This window comes from Mytilus californianus, unplaced genomic scaffold (genome assembly GCF_021869535.1).
Source record: "Mytilus californianus isolate M0D057914Y unplaced genomic scaffold, xbMytCali1.0.p SCAF_3, whole genome shotgun sequence".
Classification (NCBI taxonomy): Eukaryota; Metazoa; Mollusca; class Bivalvia; order Mytilida; family Mytilidae; genus Mytilus; species Mytilus californianus.
Genome location: NW_026262679.1, coordinates 66081781 through 66096879, shown reverse-complemented (window position 1 = coordinate 66096879; position 15099 = coordinate 66081781). Strand labels below are relative to the sequence as shown.

At 31.5% G+C, this 15099-nt stretch overlaps 1 protein-coding gene across 1 annotated transcript in view; it reads left to right on the top strand.

The window, feature by feature from the left end:
• Positions 1 to 15099, top strand: part of LOC127733132 (probable sodium/potassium/calcium exchanger CG1090) — a 63930-nt gene that overhangs the window by 14698 nt on the left and 34133 nt on the right. Inside the window, exons 3-4 of the mRNA XM_052242448.1 lie at positions 4977 to 5077; positions 12797 to 12883. Coding sequence (XP_052098408.1) covers positions 4977 to 5077; positions 12797 to 12883 — 188 coding nt within the window. The remainder of the gene's footprint in view (positions 1 to 4976; positions 5078 to 12796; positions 12884 to 15099) is intronic.

The window sequence follows — 15099 nt, the reverse complement described above, 5'->3', positions numbered from 1 at the left end:
CACAAATGAAAGAATGAAAATTTTAAAAATCAGCGCAAATGTCATACGCTCAATTTATCTATACACAGGTTGAACTCTGCCTCCTTATATTGTTTGCAGCTGTCAATCTTAATTAAAATGCTTGAGCAAACATTTTTTACAAACAAAGCAAGCAAGTCAAACAAACCTTTGTCTTGCTAGCATTATGAAAAGAGCTGAAAGTTTTCTAGAAAAATGACTTTATTAATGCTTAAAAACCATGCAAAACTATTGTTTTTGTTTGTTAATTTTTCATCTATTCTTTCTTATATATATCTACTTCATTGAATACAAATAAAAAAGATGGAGGCATGAATAAAACACTATGCTTAAATTTTCTATTTGTACTCAATCGAAAGGTTAAATCATAGCACTTTATCTACGAGCAGTCAACAAACAACTATCAAAAACAAAAGCAGAAACAGACTCTCATGATCTGAGTTTCACAGTCCATCACGTGTATGGTAGTGGTACATGTTGTCTGAAGAATTTTTTGAGTTTTTGAAAACAGGAGCAAAGCCAGCTAAAGAAAAATATAAACAAGGCTTTCATATCAATCCGGACTTAATTAGAAAAAATATTTTACAAGGTATTAAAATTTATACATATTTGATTTATAGTTTAGACTTTTTACAAGTATCACTCCAATCGTTGGCTTGCCAGTCAAACCTCCCCCCCTCCCCCTTCAAAATCCTGGATCCGCACCTGATTTATCACCCTAAATACATGTATATATTCTTTAATAACTCTTTTACAGAGATGTAATTATGTGACAATTACATAATTATAAGATCCAATATTTCACGAATAATTAATGATTAACTATATAATCGCTTAAACAACAGAAAAAAACAAAAACCACTGCAGCAGGCTTGTATGCCAAACTTACTGGGTCAAGTCTTCCAAATGTGAAGTATATAAATAGGCATATTATCCTCCTACACAAACACAAGCTTGTTTACCCATCTCTGTTTTGAAATTATATTTTATAAATTGACTTTCTTGCCACCCAGGCATAATTCTGAGCACCTTAACCTTGATCTTTCAAATAAAGTTAATTGCTTCTGAAGACATATATAAATTTAACTGAAATTGTTTAATTTTATTTAATCCACCAAAATTGCTTCACTGTAAAATGGCATTAACATTAAAGTTGATACTATATATTCCTAAATAAACCTAAGTAAAATTGAGAATGGAAATGGGGAATGTGTCAAAGAGACAACAACCCGACTATAGAGCAGACAACAGCTGAAGGCCACCAATGGGTCTTCAATGCAGCGAGAAACTCCCGCACCCTAAGGCGTCCTTCAGCTGGCCCCTAAACAAATATGTATACTAGTTCAGCGATAATGGACGTCATACTAAACTCCAAATAATACACAGGAAACTAAAATTAAAAATGATACAAGACTAACAAAGGACAGAGGCTCCTGATTTGGGACAGGCGCAAAAATGCGGCGGGGTTAAACATGTTTTTTATGATCTCAACCCTCCCCCTATACCTCTAGCCAATGTAGAAAAAACAAATGCACAACAGTACGTACAGTAAAACTCAGTATAAGAGAAGTCTGAGTCCGATGTCAGAATAGGAAACAAAAGAAAATAAACAAAATGACAATAATACATAAATAAGAACAGACTACTAGCAGTTACTGACATGCCAGCTCCAGACCTCAATTAAACTGATTAAAAGATTATGTCTTCATCATATGAATATCAGGCACAATCCCTCCTGTTAGGGGTTTAGTATTATACCGTCATAAAATATATGAGAAGAACATAACCCGTGTCATGCCAACAACTGGTTTTAGAAATAAATGTGTTTAATTCCGATGCAAAGACCCTATAAGTGAATTAATATTAAAGCCAAAATATGCAATCTTTAATGACCTGACAACAGTATCGTAACTATATCCCTTCTTAATAAGTCTGTTTAAAGGTTTTGTTAGCTTTTGAGGTGAATACTGACATTTTTGTGCTTTGTAAAGAATATTACCATAAAAGATTGGATGTGAAATAACCAAACGTATAAGATATCTGCATGTTGAGTTATATTTACGAATGATGTCCTTATACTGATGATAAAATTTAGTGAATGTTTTGACTAGTTTATGATATGGAAAACCCTGGTGTAATAATTTTTCAGTAATACATAAATTTCTCTCGCTAAAATCTAATACGTTGTTACATACACGAGCGAATCGTACAAGTTGAGATATATAAACACCATAAGATGGTGACAAGGGAACGTCACCATCTAAAAATGGATAAATAACGATAGGAAATGAAAAATCATCTCTTTTATCATAAATTTTTGTATTAAGCTTCCCGTTAATGATATAGATATCAAGATCGAGGAAAGGACAGTGGTCATTGTTAGTATTAGCTTTATTTAAAGTAAGTTCAACAGGATAAATTTCTTTAGTATACATACTGAAGTCGTCATTATTGAGAGCCAATATATCATCCAAATATCTAAAAGTATTGTTAAATTTAAGTACATGGTAAAATCTATAGTAATACATCGACTAGTACAAATTAAGGACTTTCATAATCCAACTAGTACTGTAGTTTGAATAACTAACTGAAGCAAGTTTTCATCTTTCTAAAGTTACCAGACTTACATAACAAAAATATGGTGATACGTATCAGGCTTTCTTGAAGTTGGACATTGACAATCACAAACAATAATTGGTGACCTGGCATGGCCATTTCTTGGAGTCCTACTTGGAATTTTCAACTTTTTTGCTCAGAGTAATATTTTGAAAAATAATGATTTATCTTGGAAAGAGTGGAGACTTCGAGATGCATTATTTAACTTGATGTTTCTGAGATAAATTGGCACCAAGCCATCATGATGAACTGGAATGGTTTTGTTCAAACTCACAATGTGAATAACAACAAATAGTGAAAACCAAAATTGACCCAAAATATTCAATTGCACTTTGTTGAGTATGAATAAAAAACAATGTGTTTCTTGAAAAGGTCAATTCTAAGTTGCTCTGTTGTCAGTAAAATTTTTAATTTAAAAGATATAAGTGCATTAATATACTCATGCAATAATATGTTGTTTGGAAATGCAATGTAGCATTAATTACCATTTCCATTCCATAATACACCTTATCGCTATTTAGTCCAATCCGGAAAAAACAGTCATTTAGACAACTTCCTGTTTGGGTCAACAGGCCGCAAACAAAGGTCATCAGTAACGAGCTGGGGGAGGGAAAAATTTAGAAAGCGATCAATAGGAAACTTTGATAGATTATGATCCACTTTTTCCAAACTGAAATTATAGTCAAAAAAATATTGTGTTTGAAGTATTTACGATGTTTTAAACAGGTCTCATTAAAAAGTATCATGCATGGTGCATTGTTTAAACAGGGTCCCAGATAGCGTCAACTGGATGAAAAAGTTGTGTAATTTTAGAACTTATCTGGAATGGAATAAATAGCGATTAGGTGTATAGGGGAGGGTTGAGATCTCACAAAAGGTGTTTAACCCCGCAGCGTTTTTGCGGCTGTCCCAAGTCAGGAACCTCTGGCCCTAAATTTTAGTCTTGTAATAAGTTGTATGTTTTTTAATTTGGGTTCATTTATATGTTTTGGAGTTTAGAGTGATGTCTATTTTCACTGAACTAGTATAAATTGTCATTTAGGGGCCAGCTGAAGCCTGCTTCTGAGTGCAGGATTTTCTTACTGTGTTGAAGACCCATTGGTGGCCTCGGGTTGTTTACCGGCTGCTCTTTGGTTGGGTTGTTGTCTCTTTGACACATTCCCCATTTCCATTCTCAATTTTATCATAATAATTGAAAAATGTCTAAATATCTTATATTGTAAGCCTTTTCTCAAAAGAAATATGTTTGATTATTATCAATCTGGACTATAAAATCACAAAACCTGTAGGTAACTGCCTTTACAGCACATTCACGCTTTATTTATAGGAGTCATTGCCCCTTAATGAAGATTTTACTTTTTTTTGTGGTTTTGCCTATTATTTTGACAGCTAAAATTAATAGATATATATAGAAACATTTCAAGGCAAAAATGATCAGCAAGACAAGATCTACAAGTAAGCCAAGATGGCCAAAATTGCCAGTAAGCTTTTTATAAAGGTGTTATTGCCCCTAAATGAAGATTAAAACATTTTTGTGTGTATTTGCCTTTTATATGGAAAAACAATAATAGATAGATAGAAACTTTAAAAAGTATAAATGGTGAACAAAAAGACAAGGACTATAAATAAGTCAAAACATAGCCAAAATTGTCAGATGACTCCTTACAGGAGTTATTGTCCTTGATTTTTCCCCCTTTTTTGTCATTTTGGTCAAAAACTATAGAAGATAGAGAGAAAATTCAAACTGTATAATTGATCAGCAAGACAAAATCAACAAATAAGGCCAAATTTTCAATCCACTTCTTTTTGGAGTTCTTATCCTTTAAAAGATGATAACTATTTTTGTGTTTTTTGGCAATAGCTAAAGTATATATCTATACAGAAGCTTTAAAAAAATTATCAGCAATACAAGATAACAAAAAAGATATTTAACCCCCGCTTTAAAAAAGTGGGGGTATACTGTTTTACCTCTGTCTGGCCATCCGTCAATCCATCTGTCTGTCCCATGAATATTTTTCGTCACATCTTTTTCAGGAACTACATCATTAAGATTTCTGAAATTTTGCTTTAGGGTTTATATAAGTCAGCTATACCGTGTGATGCGTTTTCAGATTCATCACTCAACAACAAATGAATATTTGGGCTGGGGGTATTATCAGTGAGCAGTAGCTTGCAGTTTCACTTGCTTATCATGAATAATATTCTAGAACTTGAAGTGCTATAGTTAGATCAAACATATCATATTTTGAGAAATTATACATATATCTGTAGAACTAGCATACACCAACTTTTATATACAATTTATATTATGATGAAATAATTTTATCTTTTTTATTTTGTAGTTCTTCATATACAGTCGGATGTTGCAGGAGCCACTTTAATGGCAGCAGGCAGCTCTGCACCAGAACTAGCTACTGCTGTTATAGCTGTGTTCATTGCTAAAGTGAGTTCTTTTATTTAGATGGAAAAAAGAATGTTTTTAAAAAAATTCTGTAATAAACAAATGAATACCTGGTATATTAATGTTGAAAGTCTGACTGGACAGATGCATTGTTTTTGCAAAGAAAGTTTGATTAAATGATTTGAGTTTTATTCTGAATTCCATTTTTTGCTTGATATTTCATAAATATTTTTGTAAGCACATAAAACATCAATCAAGATTTGATAATAAGGCCATTTAGTTTTTATGTTTCACTATAAAAAATTCTGATTTTTTGCAGAGTATATTGTTATTAATTTAATATTTTTTACATTAAAGGAAGGCTGTAATAGATTTTCTCCTGCTATGAAAATTAATTTGACTGATATAAAAGTGATGTACTGTAATTGAAGACTCAGTCAACATCTGTCTCTGTCATCAAACTGTAATCGAGAAACTTTTAGTATCAAAAAATCTATATCATGTAATAATTTTTTTTTATTTTTGTATAGACAGGAAAGAAAAGAGCAATCATCTTCTGTACAACTTAAATAACATTTTTTTGTTGTAGTAAAAACTTTATAAAAAATACTTATGACATTATGAAGTTTAAGTCAAGTAAAAATCTTGAAAGCTGGCATTTTTTATCAATCAGATAATATAAAATGTGATACAGATTGTACTGTATTGTAGTGCAAAATGAAATTAAAGCTACTGCACTCTAATTTATATAAGGGAAATTTCACTAAAATAATGAAAAAAAGTTTGAAACTGGTAAACAGTTTAAAAACTGTACCATTCAAAAATTTATACCTCCTTATTTTTACATCAGATGACCTTGAGGGCATTCCGGTGTATTGTTGCCACAGACATTTCTACCCACTAACTTTCGTTTTTTGACTGATAACCGAACATAAAATAACATTCCTTATCGCTTGTTATATATTAATTTCATCAATAAATATTCATGAAAATAATTTTTAAGAACATAGATAAATGATATAAAAATGTTTTGTCGTGAAACATATATATCAATAACAAATCAAGAATACCAAAAATTTGTGTTAACGCATGCGGAAGAATATCTCAAGAACGTTTTGCGGGAAAATATGAATGCCTTCTCAAATCCAATCTATTAGAAAAATCGAATTATTACAGAAGAGTGTTCACCATGCACTTGCACTGCACTATTATTAGAATAGTAGAATAGAATGCTATACAAATGGATGAAAATTATATATACATGTAACTGTTATATACAAATATTAATATAATGTAGAAAGTCTTATAACAACAACACTGGAGGGACTGCTGCAGAAAATTTATTGATCGACATGTTTCGGTGCCTAGGCACCGAAACATGTCGATCAATAAATTTTCTGCAGCAGTCCCTCCAGTGTTGTTGTTATAAGACTTTCTACATTATTGTGTTTCATCATAACGACCCTGCATACCCGAGGTATCCACTTCAGGGACTCTAACTCACTACAGACTCACCAGGCGTTGGTTCACTTTCGTTTGTAAATATTAATATAATATATAACAACAGACCAGAGTATACTGATTTGTAGCACTACAATATAATAGTTATTACGGTGAGGTTGAATTCTCTGTCATTTATTCATCATCCACGCACGAACTTGTCTCAGAAAAAAATATATCTATGTACCTTAATCTCACTTTCAGGTATAGAGATGTGATTTTTTTTTCTGAGACAAGTGCTTGTGACCATCCACAAGAACTTGCGATCATCCGATGTTCAGCACTTCAGTACTTTGATTATAACAAAGAATCAGCTGTTATTTTGTATATATACAAACAACCCAGTAGAAGTTATTTTTACCGACCGTGCAAGACCCTCATGTGTAGTCAAGGTCCTTAAGAAAAACCCTCGTCAAATTATTTTGATTATACATCAGTATAAAATATATAGCTCCATCAACTTGAGACTGTGAATCACCAAATTTTAGACTCTCTCTCATCCTATTGTAAAAATTGGTGTAAACAGGAAAAATCTGATAAAAATCTCTTGGTTCATATTTAATGTATGAATATTGTGGATATTCAATTATCACATTTTGAAAATAATTTAGAAATAAATAAAAAGGTACACAATACACCTATTTCTAGAACAAGAAACAAACTTAAAGTAATTGCAAAGCAGTTTGTATTTATACTGGGCATCAAAACAGCCAACAATGTGGTGATCATATGATGCAAATACAATAGGCACTTTCTCAAGAAGATCTATAGATAAGGTGACATAATTGAAATGTCCATCATTTTCTTTAAGGAGTTAGTCCTTTTTGTCTCTCGTCAAGACCATTTTAAAAGGGTATTTTTATTGTGGATTTGAACCAACTTGGCCACTTTCTTAATTTGTGTGTACAAGATGACCGCCACTGCATGTTGCTAATGAATTGAATGTTGCATATTTTGACCAGTTGAGCAATTCTCGATTCTGGGAGCCTGTAGTTTTAAAAATGTTGCTTTGAAGTGAAATTTATGGATGAACAAGAGAGGCGAAAGATACCAGAGGGACATTCAAACTCATAAGTCTAAAATAAACTGACAAAGCCGTAGCTAAAAAAGAAAAAAAGACCAACAGACAGACAATAGTACACAAAACACAACATAGAAAACTAAAGACTGAGCAACACAAACCCCACTAAAAACTGGGGGTGATCTCAGGTGCTCCAGAAGGGTAATTCCAGTCTTTGATATGTATGGTTGTTTCATTTCACAGTCCACCAATCTCTAAATAATGGCAGATTTTGTCCACCAACTGTTAACCTTCCCTTCAAAATTACTTCAAAAATGAACGATTGTATTAATTAGGCAGATGTCTTTGCAAATTTATTGTTAAATGTTAGTGATTTATTTTGTGAATATTCTTTATCATGTTTACTACTGAATTATTTCCTGAAATCAGTATTTTAAGATAGAAAATTAACGGAAAATATTGTTAGCATAAATTGTTCCCTTATATAATGTCTCTCCAACAGCACATTTAGGACCGTTTAATCATTAACATGTTCCCTGGATAATTTTGATTTTACAGTTGTTATTTGACAAAGTCAGCTGTCACCAGACTGTAATTCTGCTCACTAATTTGGATTGACTTTGACAGGGATTAACTGGAAGTTTCTTCTTTAATTAGATCCTAAGCTACAAAAATCAATTGGCCATCCTATCCTAGTATTGAAAATACTTTCAGAATGAATTACATAATAGTAACAAGTATATAGTGAAAGTTAAAAATAAATAAAAACAGAAATTTTCATTTAGAATGAAATTTTTATGCCCCCGCCGTAGCGGAGGGGGCATTAAGTTTTACCTTTGTCCATCTGTACGTACTTATGTACGTACGTCCTTACGTCCCAAAATTGGTTTCCGTTCTCTAACTTGAGTTTGCCTCAACCAAATGTTATGAAACTTATACACAATGCTTATTATCACAAAATACAGATCAAGATTGAATTTTGGTAGTGTCACTCTAACCGTTCTAGAGTTATGCCCCTTTATAAATGGAAAAATTACAAAATTTTTAGTTTCCATTCTCTAACTTAAGTTTGCCTCAACCAAATGATATGGAACTTATGCACAATGCTTATTACCACAAAACACAGATCAAGTGTGAATTTTGGTGGTGTTACTTAAACCGTTCTAGAGTTATGCCCCTGTATAAATGGAAAAATTACAATATTTTTAGTTTCCGTTCTCTAACTTGAGTTTGCCTCAACCAAATGTTATGAAACTTATATACAACGCTTATTACCACAAACTCAGATCAAGTTTGAATTTTGGTGGCGTCACTTTAACCGTTTTAGAGTTATGCCCCTTTTTAAATTGAAAAATTGCAAAATTTTTAGTATCATTCACTAACTTAAGTTGCCTCAACCAAATGTTATGAAACTTATACACAATGCTTTTTACCACAACATACAGATCAAGTTGAATTTTGGTGGCGTCACTTTAATCATTATCGAGTTATGCCCCTTTAAAAATCGAAAAATTGCAAAATTTTTAGTTTCTGTTCTGTAACTTAAGTTTGTCCCAACCAAACATTACGAGACCTATACACAATACTTATTACCACAAAGCTCAGATCAAGTACAAATTTGGGCAGCATCACTTTAATCGTTCATGTGTTATGTCCCTTTATAATGTATGCAAGCGGGGGCATCTTCTGTTTTCATGGGGACACATTCTCCATTTTTTTATTACAGTGTTTTCTTATAAATCTTTAAATTAATATATTTTAAGCTATTTTAACCCTGACAAGATATTCAAATGATATTTTAAAAGTAAGGAGATGTGGTATAAATTGAAATAATTTTGACAATCTACCAATTGATAAATTATGCAACACAAGATGTTGAAATCTATCCTTGGGGTCAAAAGACAGTCATCAAATATGGCTAGTAGACTCGAATGTAACAGGAGTCCAATGTTGATTTTCTCATTATGTTTAATGTATAATTATTATATTAGACTACACTTAAAATAAATAGAGATAGAATATTATATAGTGCGTTTACTGCAGATCAAGAATTATCTCAAGAAAACTCAAAATGCTAATTTTCTACCCTAAATAAAATATTTAAAGTACTTAAACTTGATACAAAAAATTTGACAGATAATAGTGTTTTTAAAAATAGTCTAATAAGATTTTATAATCAGCAATCTGACTCACAACTATGAAAAATCTAATCTGGAGGTGTGGACAGTAAACTGATGTTTTTCAGAAATATTTTTGTTCCAAATTTTGTTCCATTCTATCTTCAAACCAATCTTACCAAAAATATAAAAAGCAAAATTACACAACTACGTTTCAGTGCTCATTGTTAAAATATAGAACAGGGTAGATATAATAAACCCAAAATTCCAAGAGAAGAACATTTTTGCAAATTCTGCAAGTAGACAGAAGAACATTTTTTGATATTTTGTGATAAATATAAAGATGAGGCAAACTTTTTTCCAATCTATAATGGTTTAAATTTGAAAGATTCAGATAATGATAATTTTTCAGTTTCTAATATTTTAAATCCACAAAATATTATTGAATGTAATTATTTATACAAATTTATTAGAGATGCATTAGAAATAAGAAACAAGTCTTAAAATTATGTACACAGTTGTATTATTATATACTACATGTAAAACTTTGAAAAGTTGTTTCGTATACTATCATATGATTTATTATCTTAATAAGGAATCTGAATCTGTAATTAATTGTCTATAAGACAAGTATTGACCAAAACACAAAAATGTAAACATCTGCAGGTCACTATTTTTCTGTAAAAGTACAAACAAGAAGCAGATAGTCAGCTGAAATTTAAACATACATATCTTTCTCAAAATTACATAAGAATTGATCTGAACATTTGTATTGTAAAACAACATTCCTAAAAGTGCAATGGTATTTAATACTTGTTAGAATAGCTTTCTTACAATTTTAGATGGCCTTTTGTTATCAAGGTATTTGATTTGACTCAATTCAGGCAACTCCAGAAGCAGTCTCAATTCTCTGCTCATTCCCATTGGTCAATCCACTTGTATGACTCATCTTGCTAACTTTGAGTTTATTTATTAATGTCAGTAATATGCAGTCAATTAATTACAACTTCTTTAGGTGGTCTCAAATTAGTGTGCTCGCCTAGAATGCTGTAGATCATGGGTTGGCTCCAAATTGGTATTTATGTTTTTGATTAAGCAAGCAGCAGTTAGGAGTAATAGCAAGGACTAGTCTGCTAGGAGTCAAAATAATGTGTCTAGGTAGAGTGACATATGTCTTCCTTTGGAATGTAACCTTTGGATTTAGCACATTAAAAGCTCAGAGTGTCAGTCTAGCAGGGTTCATATTCATATCACATTAACCTTTTTCCATTCACTAGGTGTCCATCACCAGTTGTCTGTTGACACATCATCTCCGTCGTCCATTAACTTTTATAAAAATCTTCTCCTTTGAAACTACTGTGCCAAATTTAACCAAATTTGGCCATTGTTGGGTGAAACAGTTTAATGAATGTGTCTGATGACCCTGCTTGCCAACCAACATGGTGAGAAATAGAACATATGGATTGAATGCAAGTTTTTTTCTATCATCTTGAAAACTAGAAGATAGAGAGAAACTGAAAACAGAAAAATGATCAGCAAAACAAGATTAACAAAAGTCATGATTATATTCTTGTCCACAAAATTCTACATAGATCAAGGTGAGCGATGCAGGTTCTTTAAGACACCAGTTTTAAGAATTGTTGACTATTGAAGAAGTCAAATCGATCAAATGTAACATCTTTGACAGATAAAATAACTTAGCAGTTATGATTTCATCATCTATATGTAACACTTTTAAAAACTGAAGAAATTAAATTTAACTAATACATATTTGTCTTATATATATGTAAAAATCATGTAATTTTGCAAATGTATAATAACTGCAGAATTGTTTTGGTCATATTATGGTCCCAGGCAAATAACTTTGTCTATCAAAATTCAAATTAACCTTATTCTGGTTGAGAGAGCCATGTACAATTTTCACAGACTCACTTGATATGAAATAGATCCTGCTGTTTATAAAATTGTTTGAACAGTCTATCTAACTATTGACAGAAACATAGATTGAGCTGCAATCAAAGGACATTAATAATGTCGAAGTCAATACTACTATCTCAATGGCAATTTTTTTATAACAACAATGTCCTATTTATAAGTAAACCAAGATTTTAGACAAATATGTGTGTTGAAGATATCCATAAATATGAAAAATAAGTACCTTAGTAAGCGGTTCATTACGACAATGTCCTATTTATAAGTAAACCAAGATTTTAGACAAATATGTGTGTTGAAGATATCCATCAATATTAAACATAAGTACCTTAGTAAGCGGTTCATTACGACAATGTCCTTTTATAAGTAAACCAAGATTTTAGACAATATGTGTGCTGAAGATATTCATCAATATGAAAAATAAGTACCGTAGTAAGCATGGTGAGTTCCCTGGGACCTTCTCTGCCTCTTCTACAACAACACATTATCAAAGTCAAACACTCTGATGTGTATAATGTAAATAGCTGCAGAATCACTTTGTGCAATACACCTTATCGCTATTTGTCAGCCATTACTGGACATCACATTTAAGGTTCCCGTAAAATTTTGACGTCATAATAGAAAATATCTGATGCCACAATGGAAAAGTGATTGTTGTATGACACAATAGTTCAAGAGGTGCAGATTCTCTGGTCAAGCGTCACAGATTTCCAGATAGCGATTAGGTCTATTAAAAAAAAAAGGATGTAACTCTAAAATTATGAGTGGGCATTATAACAGATTGATAATACCTGGTGAATTTTATTTTTATTGCAGATTGATAAATAACACCATGTTTACACCAATGAAAAACATTGAATTAAGATCTGATATGTATATAGCAATCTTTTTGATAAATAACACCATGTTTACACCAATGAAAACATTGAATTAAGATCCGATATGTATATAGCAATCTTTTCAACCATCTTCCCTTTTTGCTGGGTATATACAGTGATTTTGGAGCGAAAAAATGTCAAAACAAGAATTTCTGTGTTGTTCACTAACCCAGTTTACTTTTATAACTGTTTCTTAAGGGGGAGAATTAAAGAAGTGAAATTACTTTAAAAAAAGATAAATTGATCTGAAAAGCTACAATTAATTTTTACATATGTTTACTAAAAGCCATAATTTTTTTTTTGTATATTTCAGGATGATATAGGACTTGGGACTGTTGTTGGTTCAGCTGTTTATAATGTGATGTTTGTCATCAGTATTTGTGCATTATTTGCCGGAATGGTAAGAACTTGAAAAAAGTTGTTTTAGGTTTGAGAAATATATTAGAGTTATTTGGCTTCATTTTTCAAGAACATCCATCATTACACCATAATCTCATGATAGTTTTTTGGAGCTTGTTAGTTACATGATAATTTGTGTTGTGTAAATTTTGTACTGATGAACCCTCTATGACTCAATGTAACTAGATTACCTTTGATGATAGAATTGAGAATGAGTTTACCCACATTACTAGAACTGATTTTGATATTCCATTGACGGTTTGAGAAATAACATTTCAATTGCATTGGTCTATGGCTTATTAATGTTAGCACTAAGACGTCCATACCATGTAGACCACATGATTATTATAAAGGTCAGGGTGGAACTACATAATTTAGAACATTACTTTGGTAAACTTCTGATTTCATTGGCTAAAATAGTTTTACAGCATGCAATAAATGAAATTATGTAACTGTTTGTTTCAGTAAAAAATTTTCAAAAAAATTGGTAGAATGCAGTACATGTAGTTTAAAATAGAAATGAACTTGTTGAGCTAAAATTGCAAACTGAGTCATCATCAATTGACAATGCTACTTTCAATTCTTAACACAATAATAATACAGTAAACAAGAAATTTTAACTGGAAAATGAATTATGAATGAATGGGATTAACCATTCAAGGTTGCTCTTGACTATCAAAGTGGCAGTAAATCATATGTTTAACTTTCATACTAGTAAAAGTGTTTTAAGATGGTTGAAACAGATTTTTCTCCTGTAATTTGGCATGAAACTTGTGTCTTTGAAACATATGTGTTTCCAAATAAGTAAAATCATTTACTCAAGTTAAGAGGGTGCATATATGCATACATGTCTACTACATATACATTTATAATGTAATGCAATTTATTAACATTTTTTTCAGACTCTTTAGAGTGATTTAGAGCCTGACTTATTATAAAATCATATGTCTATTCATGAAACTGTATGGTGACCTCTTGACCTCTTGATGTCTTAATTTTTGTTGAGCCTGCAACATTTATGTCACGAAAGCAAGACATAGCAATCCTAGATTTCGTTGGCGGCATCAACATTTCGGTTCAGTCTGTGGTTAAAGTTTTCAGACATTAATAACTCGGTCAAACCTTCAAGGCAATTTAATGAAATTTTGACAGAAGCTTGTTTATGACCAAACAACAGTATCCAGAGCGAAATTTTGAAAATATTTATTCTAATTTTTCAGTATTTTACTGAATGGACTTAGTTTTTTACAGTCAATATTTACAGACATTTCAAATTTTTTTATTTTTTTTGACATGATAAATTTGTAAACCTTCATGGATTGTTATGAAACTTGGACAGAATCTAATCTTCAAGACCAAGAAATAGCATCAAAGAAAAAGTTTTAAATTCTGTATTTTGCTGACTTACTTTTTAAGTCATCATTACACTTTTACACTGACAGCAGCAATTGCAGGCGAGATACAAGGTTCCGATGAACCCCTTACAAATTTTTTTAAGTCATTGGGTTGCTGTCTTATTGATATGCCCCTCATTTCATTCTATTTATATAACACAGTTTATTTTTTTTTAAGTATTTAAAAGGTTTAGCTATATATTAAAAATATACAACAGCTACTGTAGGCACTTACGTTTTTCATTGGTTTATATATTCATATTTTATGTCGAGTCATTTTTGACTGATTAATCATAACACATTTTACTGTGATGAGGCAGGGGAAAATACATCTGTTTTGCATTATTTGCTATAGACTTCAGTGTTCCAGCTTGAATCTCAGGGCAGAAGGGTGCTAGTTGTCTGAAAGGGCACTTAAGTGCAATCAATCAGATTGTAAAGTCACTTTACACCAATTTTGGCAGGTTTGCACACAATGTGCAAATTTTAGTATGGTGAATGTCAAGGAGGCTGGGAAAAGACGTTATCTTTTCAGTGTTATGAACTAATGCAGCTTTCAATCCAGAGCCTTAAAATCCTCATGGAATATTTGTATATGCATTTTAAAATGTTCACCTCACTTTGTATACTATGTATACACAAAAAACTCGTGCAGCCTTGATTGAGCTCCAAATCTGTAGCTGTTAATATGGATACAAAAAAGTAAAGATATAAAAAAAACTCCCAAGGAAAATTCAAAATGGAAAGTCACTTTTCAAATGGCAAAATCAAAAGCTCAAACACATCAAACAAATGGAAAACAACTGTTATATTCCTGACTTGG